Source organism: Oncorhynchus tshawytscha, unplaced genomic scaffold, assembly GCF_018296145.1.
Source record: "Oncorhynchus tshawytscha isolate Ot180627B unplaced genomic scaffold, Otsh_v2.0 Un_contig_4097_pilon_pilon, whole genome shotgun sequence".
Classification (NCBI taxonomy): domain Eukaryota; kingdom Metazoa; phylum Chordata; class Actinopteri; order Salmoniformes; family Salmonidae; genus Oncorhynchus; species Oncorhynchus tshawytscha.
In genome coordinates this window covers 21,973-31,807 of record NW_024608966.1, presented here as the reverse complement: position 1 = coordinate 31,807, position 9,835 = coordinate 21,973, and the positions used below count along the sequence as shown (strand labels likewise).

Genomic DNA, 9,835 nt, shown 5'->3' with positions numbered 1-9,835 from the left:
CAGTGCATTCCTCTGGATGTTTATCTAGTCATGGTGGGTCTCAGTGCGTTCCTCTGGATGTTTATCTAGTCATGGTGGGTTTCAGTGCGTTCCTCTGGATGTTTATCTAGTCATGGTGGGTTTCAGTGCATTCCTCTGGATGTTTATCTAGTCATGGTGGGTTTCAGTGCATTCCTCTGGATGTTTATCTAGTCATGGTGGGTTTCAGTGCATTCCTCTGGATGTTTATCTAGTCATGGTGGGTTTCAGTGCATTCCTCTGGATGTTTATCTAGTCATGGTGGGTTTCAGTGCATTCCTCTGGATGTTTGCAACACAGACAAACGTCATTGGTTTTTTTGCAGGGAGTATTGACCGAAGTGAGCTGATTTGAAGACAAGGAGCAATGACTACCTTACACACCAATAATTTTAGCGAAGATTCATTGACTATATTTCTGCCCAATGACCACTGATCTTCTTGAAATCTAGCTGGGTAGATAGCCAATGAGCTGAGGTAAACGCCAGTATGTAATGGTTTGGGGTTGGACCACAATTCCTTGGTTGTAATCGCACGCGCATGGAACTCCATTCTCGCCTTGACGATCAGAGGAGTTGCTGTAAGGCTTTTTACGTCGCTGTCTGCAAGGAAGTTTTACTTAGTCATGGTGGGTTTCAGTGCTCCTCTGTGTTTATCTAGCAGCTGTATTTCGGAAAGTTGTAGTTTCAACGATTTCATTGAAGATATCATGGCGAATAAATCAGGAAAAGTGAAGTCAAAGTCTAAAGTGAAAGTGAAAAAGCGAGACAGATCTTTTTTGTTTGAGGAATCTTGGAGTGTTATGATTCAAACGAACTGAGGAGCTGTTTCTGCAAGGACAGGACGTACTTCTGGACGGGTAAGTGCTAATGCTGTTTTATGAAATATAGAAATATATATATATATATATATATATATACACTTGAGATTTAAAAATAGCATGTTTTGACAGAATGTAATCTTTCTGAACTCTCCTTTCTCTCTCAGTATTTCTATACACCCTATTCTAATTAACATTAATAAGGATATTTCACGTTATTTCCCAACAGTCCACCATTTTTAAAAGTAACTCCATACTAAATTATATCAACTTGGAAAAAAACAAAATTAACACAGTTGATTTATATATTTGCACCTCCAAGATTTATGGTCTCTAATCTATAATCACACAAGTTATAACCCAACAAGTTATTCTAATGAACTACATGTTTCAACTCAGTCAATTCAGGAAGTGAAGTGAAATTCCATTCATGGATTGAAAAGTCCACATGGAAAATAATGGTCATCAATGATAAATTGTGATTCATTGTCTGTATTGAAATGGATTTAAAAGAAATTGAATTGGACCCCAGCTAACAACAACACTGTGTCACAACCAGACGATCAGACAACATCTTCTCTTCAGACTACAGAGCATAGAATTACATATTACAACTTATTACATACATATTACATATTACAGGTTTCTAACCAAGCAGTATAAAATGTTCTTGAGCTGTTGAATGCAAGACCAGACTTTGATGCTATGCACAGTTATGAATACACGGACATAAAGAAATAATGTATTTCTAAATGTGTGACTATATTTCCCATTTGAGCCTTATGTACCATTTCCAAATATGTTTTTTGTTTATCATAGTAACCATAGCAACAGTGCATGACTTCCTGTTGGCCTCTACATCATTTAGGTCAATAGAGAAAAATGTCCTCATGTGTGCTACCTAAATCCCCCCAATAGAACACCCATACTTTAACGATGACAGCTTCTCCATCCTAGAGGAGGAAGAGATGAACCATTTCCAGGCCCAGGGACATGTACTCTACTAGTCTGTGGGGACCTAAATCCCAGAACTGGACAAGAACCTGACACTGTCAGCACACAGGGGGACAAACACCTCCCTGGAGGTGACAATATTCCCTCCCAAATATGGCCCCTAAAGACAACTATGACAAAATAACCAACACAAATGGGTCACAACCCCTGCAGGTCTGTCAGATGCTGGGTATGTACATAGTCATTGGCTTTGATGGTAGGTACACCTACAGCTCATCCCTTGGCTGTAGTACTGTAGATTCATTTATCACTGACCTCAAGCCAGAGTCTCTCAGAGCGTTCACAGTCAGCCCACTAAACACCCCTGTCAGATCACAGCAAAATCACAGGAGAGAAATACTCAATCATTAGGCATCAAAGCCAAAGGAACTGCACAATATTAAGAAATGCTGTAGATGAAAGGAAAGTAGTGTAGAAATCTACCAAAAAACAATTAGGCAACAACAAATTCCAACCCTTTCAGACAACTTCCTGGACAAAACGTTCCACTGTAATCGTGAAGGTGTAAACTTGGCAGTAGAAAGTCTAAAAAGTATATTTGATGAAGAATGCAAAAACCTAAGAAAGAAATTGAGATCTAATCAAAAACATAGAGCCAGATAACCTAAATCTACGTCTTCACTATGGTGAAAGGAAAAAGAAGGAACAGTCAGAAATCAGCTCAATATAATTGCAGAATCCATAGAATTTAAACAACACACTAAACAAACAACACAGAGTGATCTTTCCAAAATGGAGATGTGTGGAGAGACCATTTCTCCAATCTTTTTGTCTCTATAACAAAGAACAAACATCAAAAACATATACGTGATCAATTACAAGTCTTAGAATCCACAAGAATATTTTGTGATTTTTACCCTGCAGACATTATTTCCTAAAGGTCTTAATGATGAAATGCCTATGTATGTTATGTTTTTAAATTTGATCATGAATTGTGCCCCTATTTCAGAATACTATTTTTCTAGCACTGTACCCAATAATGTATGAAAACTTGCTTGGTAGGTCGATGTTTGTGGTTTAACAGACGTGTTTAATATGTTTTATGTACACACTATTTGAGTAGTTATGAAATTCCTATTGTTATATTTGGTAGCACTTATTTGTTTTTCCTTCGCCTCCAAACCCTTTCGATGTGTGGAACGGATGTGGGTAGGGCGAGGTCTACATAAGGGTGCTAATTTAAAAACTCCCAAAAGCTCTGACGAAGGCCATGAGGCCGATACGTAAAGCTTATTAAAGGTCAGTGATACGATCAAGAGCAGTGTGCGGGTTCCATATTATTTTTCCTCATCTTATCCGGCTATATACAATAACTGAACTGGCTATGAGGCTTAACAGCCTAATAGAAGTAGGAATGTTTTTATTAGGTCTACTTGCAACTGGTTAAAAATGTAGCATCCTACAAAAAACTATAATTTAAAGAAAAGAAGTCTGCAGTTTCTAACTAAAACAATGTAACTAACAAGAAAGCGCACATTTGTAATTCCCAAACTCTAAAAGTAATTGGAAAGGTAGATACAAATGATGTGTGGCATTATGGTTACAATAAAGAATGTAGCTCATCATGCAAATGTCAGACGAATCATTGGGTCGAAACTACAGAACATTACAAAACAAGCAAAAACACATGGTTAATGTTTTGAGATTTAAAAAATAATAATATATATATATATATATAATATAAAGCATTTCTTACAGAGCCGTGATGCCCGCAGATTACAGACTGTCTTTGCCGATCGCTCATCTTCATTCATCAGTGAGTCAATGGCTTGAATAGTCATTGACTCACTCACGGGTTGAAAAGGAAGGAGATGGAGTCACAGTCCATGCCAGGCACACCTGTGAGCTGTGGAACTCCACCTCTGACAGGCAGAGTCAACCTACAGTAGGTGGCGGGTTCGTCCGGTTTTCGGTTCACCCTGACATTTTCATTCCTCTTCTGACAACAGAACTTGACCAACTGCTCACCAGGCACAGTAAGGTCCGCCCGGGCCGTTATGCTGTTCTGCTATTCCAAGGATGTGCAACTGGACAGAGATACCATGAGTGGGCACAGAATACATACCCTCCCGCTGTGGCCGTCTATTTCAGCACCGTTTCTCGCTGCTCTGAGACAAGCAGGGAGAAACGAAAAGGTTCAAATATTCCATGATATTCATTAAGATATGTGTTGACTGAATATAAGCAAGTGATGTCTGCTAAATAATTAAGTTATGTTTCTCCAGAAATAAATCATTCTAAATAACTGGCTTTATTTAAAAATGAGTGAGAATGTCTCACCCCATGTTCAAGAATTGCCTTTTTCTCGCTCACTCTAGGTTAAATGAAAACTAAATCTCCAAAATAGTCTTACTTTTTATTAAACAAAGTGATTATTATTAATTAATTTAGAATTATATAAAAGCCCCTTAGATATTCTCAGATATTCTCACAGATCCGAATGGAAAATGCCCCTTAGACATTAATATAGAGTCCTCCAATCCTCTAAATGTGACTTTGGCGGAGAGTCACATCATTGAAAAAACATATTTGTAGATATACTGTTAAAAATGCTGTAGGTCTTATTTATTTAAAGAGCATATTGAAGGTAGAAGCAAAAACCTACAACTATTTTAGCACTTTTTTGCTCTGCTCTGAGAAAAGCAAGAAACAGGGATTCTTTAGCTAAATAGCCCAGTACTGTACTGCCGGACATCACGTTGTACAGCGCCATATTTTCTGTTCCATCCTAACAGAAACCCAGAGGGTTTTTCGTTTTTCATGGAATAGAAACACCATAATATTAATCAAATTAAATAAGCAAGAACCAGTCAAACATTTGGACACACCTGCTCATTCAAGGATTTGTCTATATTTTTTACATTGCTGAATAATTTGAACCCCCTCCTGGTGTTTCCCATCTTCCCCATTATCCCCTGTGTATTTATACCTGTGTTTTCTGTCTGTTGCCAGTTTGTCTTGTTTGTTCAAGACTACCAGCATTTTGTCTCAGCTCCTGTTTTTCCCTAGTCTCTCTTTTTCTCGTCCTCCTGGTTTTTGACCTTTGCCTGTCCTGATCCTGTACCCGCCCACCTGACCACTGCCAGTCTCTAACCCTGAGCTTGCCTGACGTCCTGTACCTTGGCCTCTGCTCTGGATTATCGACCCCTGCCTGACCTGAGCCTGCCTGACGTCCTGTACCTTGGCCTCAGCTCTGGATTATCGACCCCTGCCTGACCTGGGCCTGCCCTGTACCTTGGCCCTGTACCTTGGCCTCTGCTCTGGATTATCGACCCCTGCCTGACCCTGTACCTTGGCCTCTGCTCTGGACGACCCCTGCCTGACCCTGACCTTGCCTGTCCTGTACCTTGGCCTCTGCTCTGGATTATCGACCCCTGCCTGACCCTGAGCCTGCCTGCCGTCCTGTACCTTGGCCTCTGCTCTGGATTATCGACTTGGCCTGAGCCTGCCTGACCTGCTCTGGATTATCGACCCCTGCCTGACCCTGAGCCTGCCTGACGTCCTGTACCTTGGCCTCTGCTCTGGATTATCGACCCCTGCCTGACCCTGGCCCTGCCTGACGTCCTGTACCTTGGGCCTCTGCTCTGGATTATCGACCCCTGCCTGACCCTGAGCCTGCCTGACCTTGGCCTGTACCTTGGCCTCTGGCCTTGTTCTGACCCCCTGCCTGACCCTGAGCCTGCCTGACCCTGACCTTGGCCTTACCCTGAGCCTCCTGACCCCTCTGCTCTGGATTATCGACCCCTGCCTGACCCTGAGCCTGCCTGACATCCTGTACCTTGGCCTCTGCTCTGGATTATCGACCCCTGCCTGACCCTGAGCCTGCCTGACATCATCCTGTACCTTGGCCTCTGCTCTGGATTATCGCCTCTGTTCTGGATTATCGACCCCTGCCTGACCCTGAGCCTGCCTGACATCCTGTACCTTGGCCTCTGCTCTGGATTATCCTGTACCTTGGCCTGCTCTGGACCCTGACCCTGAGCCTGCCTGACATCCTGTACCTTGGCCTCTGCTCTGGATTATCGACCCCTGCCTGACCTGACCTGTCGTTTGCCTGCTCCTGTCGTTACAATAAACATTGATACTTCACAGTCTGCACTTGGGTCTTGTTATTAAGGCACATGACAGTTCACATATTCGAGAAGACATCTCTGTCAAAAACGCATTTTGATAAAAATGTTTAAAAAAGACGGCTCTCCTGTGATGTCATGACTTGAGACACGCCTACTTTCCTGAATCGGGTCACATGTCAACAAATTGACGAGGGCACTAGTACAGTCTGCAGCACCCAGCACCACCCTACTTTAATCTGAAGTCAAATGTCTACTGATGATCTGGTGCTTCTGTCCCCAACCAAGGTGGGCCGACAGCAGCACCTAGATCTTCTGCACAGATTCTGTCAGACCTGAACCCTGACAATAAATCTCAGTAAGACAAAAATAACGTTGTTTCAAAAAAGGTCCAGTTGTCACGACCACAGATATAAATTCCATCTAGACACTGTTGCTCTTTTGCACACAAAACTATACATACTTCGACCTAAACATCAGCGCCACAGGTAACGTCCACAACTGTGAACATTCTTAGAGACAAGGAAAAGGACTTTTATACCATGAAAAGGAAGATAAAATTGGACATATCAAATATGATTTGGCTAAAAATACTTGAATAATTTATAGAACCCATAGCCCTTTATGGTTGTGAGGTCTGGGGTCCGCTCACCTACTAAGAATTCACAAAATGGGAGTCTGCATGCAGAAATCTGCAAAAAGATCCTCCATGTACAACGTAGAACACCAAATACATGCAGAGCAGAATTATCAAAATCCACAAAAGAGCTATTCAAATCCACACCCACCTAAAAGGAAGCAATTCCCAAACCTTCCATTACAAACCCGAGAGAGATGAACCTGGAAAAGAGTATCCTAAGCATGCTGGTCCTGAGGCTCTGTTCACAAACAGACCCCACAGAGCCCCAGGACAGCAACACAATTAGACCCAACTGTTGCCCCACCTCTGGTTACTGACCCCTGCCTGCCTTGACCTGTCTATTGCCTGTCCCTGTTGGATTATTAGAGTATTGTTTCTCCCATGTGCATCTAGGTCTCTAGGTCTCACCCTTTTGTACTTGAACTATTTGCACATCGTTACATCACTGTATATAGACATATGACAAATGTCATATTCAAATGTCTTTATTCTTTTGGAACTTGTGTATATTTGCTGTTCACTTCTTGTTTATTTCACTTTAGTTTATCTACTTCACTTGCTTTGGCAACGACAACAAATATTTCCCATAACAATAAAACCCCTTGAATTGCAGGAGAGAGAGAGAGAGAGAGAAATAGAGAGAGAGAGAGAAATAGAGAGAGAGAGAGAAATAGAGAGAGAGAGAAATAGAGAGAGAGAGAAATAGAGAGGAAGTGAGATTTGTCTAATGACCAGATATTGTTGTTTCTGTCTGTAGCAGCATATTAAAGTTGTCTGAAGGTGAAAGAATGATGGCAAGGGACAAGTCCATCATACCTGCTCTGTGTGAAGGACCAACACTGATGTCTCCAGATGGCAGGAATGTTGTGGAGAGGTTTGAGAATGTTGTGGAGAGGTTTGAGAATGTTTTGTGGAGACATGAAGTCTGGAGGTGACCGTTGACAATTTAAGAGGAGCTGTGTGTAAAACAAAAGAACAGTCTGACAAATACTGTCACCATTTTGCTTTTCTCTAATGACGTCATGAAGTCTGGAACAAACAATAATCTCTGAATTTACCATCTGTAACTGTGAGATGCACCTCTTGGTATGAATCTTTAATAGATGTGTCCAGTCCACACCAGTAGGTTCCAGAGTCTGACATCATCAGGTTCTTGATGGTAACAGTGAAGTCTCCATATCTATTGTCATGTATGATGTATCTTCCTCTCTCAATGTAGTTCTTGTTCTTCTGAGTTTGAACCAGAATGTCATTGTATCTGTCACATTTCTTCCCACAGAAGTACTTGCCATTGCTTTTTCCATACCATTTATCTGCAAATGAGCACTGAATTGTGACCTGTCCCCCAACAACTCCAGTCGTCTCAGTGATGACTGACTCCACAACACAGAGAGCTGTACAACAGAAACACACGCTCACTAAAGAGGAACTGGACATCAACACTCTCATACTGTTCTTCTTATTCCTTATTTGGAATGATGGTGTATTTCTTTCTACCTCATGTTATTTAAAGTATTACGTTGTTATTGATTACTGCAATGGGTTTAGAGCTTGAGAGACAGGCATTTCAGTGTACTTCTGCAGGTCACATTAAAACTTGAACTGTACCCATCAACAGAGAGGTGAGAGTACCTTTTTAAGTTCAGTACATTCTACCATAAATATGCAGATATATAATCTGATCATATCTCTAGTGTATCACGTTATGGCTCCTTATAGACAAATCATTATCTTAGTATACTATATCAGCCAGACAGTATACAGTCTAGTACTATAGAAACTGATACAGACTACAGACAGTATACAGTCTAGTCTATAGAAACTGATACAGACTACAGACAGTATACAGTCTAGTACTATAGAAACTGATACAGACTACACACAGTATACAGTCTAGTACTATAGAAACTGAAACAGACAGTATACAGTCTAGTACTATAGAAACTGATACAGACAGTATACAGTCTAGTACTATAGAAACTGATACAGACTGCAGACAGTATCAGTCTAGTACTATAGAAACTGATACAGACAGTATACAGTCTAGTACTATAGAAACTGATACAGACAGTATACAGTCTCGTACTATAGCAACTGATACAGACTGCAGACAGTATCTAGTCTAGAACTATAGAAACTGATACAGAAATACGGACAGACGGACGGACGGACAGACAGACAGACAGACAGTCAGACTACCAGACAGACAGACAGACAGAACTCACCTGAGAGGAGACAGCAGGAGACATGGAGTATCTTCATTCTGGACAGTTACTCCTCAGTTACTATACTGTTAAAGTTACTTTACTACCACAGTTACTATACTGGTAAACTTACTATACTATAACAGTTACTATACTATACTGTTATGAAAACCAGGGATCTCATAATTGTAAGACATGCACTCTTATAGCCACTGAGAGAACAGGAAGTGACTGTGTCAGCAACCCATTTGAAGAAGTAAGAGTCAGAGACAGAGAATAAGAGAGACATTGGTTGCCAGCATGTGTATGTCTCTTGTGATTTGTCGCCAGTGTGTGTATGTCTCTTGTGATTCGTTGCCAGTGACTCAGGTGTCTCTGGGTTTGCTGACTGTGGAGTAGATGGGAGGAGCCTCAGAGGAGCTGTGTGGGTGATTGACAGTAGAGTAGGTGGGGATTTGACCAAAGTTTACAGTAGCATAGTCACATGATGAAGTGCCCTCTTTAGTAATGGCAGCGGTGGCCTCATTGGGGCTACTGGGGTTCTTGTGGAAGTTGACTGGCGTAGTGGAGAAGGTCAGAGTGGCTTTTGGGTAAGTTGACGCTGGCGTAGTGGGGAGAGTCAGAGTGGGTAAGTTGACAGTGGTGTAGATGGTGGAATCTGACTGTAGGGGGCGCTCCTTTATCTCCTCATAGTCACCATCGCCATGACAACCCTGGAGAGGAGGAGGAGGAGGAAGAGGAGTAGGAAGAAGAAGAAGAAGGAGGAGGAGGAAGAGAGGGAGGAGGAAAAGAGAGAGATTCAATGAGAGAGAGAGAGTGAGAGGAGGAAGAGAGAGATTAGGAGGAGGAAGAGAGACACAAGAGAGAACGAGAGAGAAAGTGAAAGAGCGAGAGCAAGAGAGAGAGAGAGAGAGAGAGAGAGAGAGAAAGAGAGAGAGAGAGAGGAGTGCTGACCTTCCCCTAGAAAACAGCAAGGGTCTGACAATCCTCAATGACTATTCATTAATGACTTCTCAACCAGGGGCAAAATGTTGCTGTGGATATTATGGTAAATAATATATCTAAAAGGA

General features: G+C 41.7%; 1 protein-coding gene across 1 annotated transcript; it reads right to left on the bottom strand.

Annotated features, from left to right (window-relative positions):
* Positions 1–6,864: 6,864 nt before the first annotated feature.
* On the bottom strand, positions 6,865–9,487 carry LOC112226279 (CMRF35-like molecule 5). Its single transcript, XM_042313922.1, has 3 exons — positions 8,787–9,487; positions 7,620–7,955; positions 6,865–7,517 (listed from the first exon to the last, which is right to left on the bottom strand). The coding sequence occupies exons 1-3, from the start codon at positions 8,821–8,823 to the stop codon at positions 7,372–7,374; spliced, it is 519 nt and encodes a 172-aa protein (XP_042169856.1). The 5' UTR covers positions 8,824–9,487; the 3' UTR covers positions 6,865–7,371.
* Between the last annotated feature and the right edge of the window lie 348 nt (positions 9,488–9,835).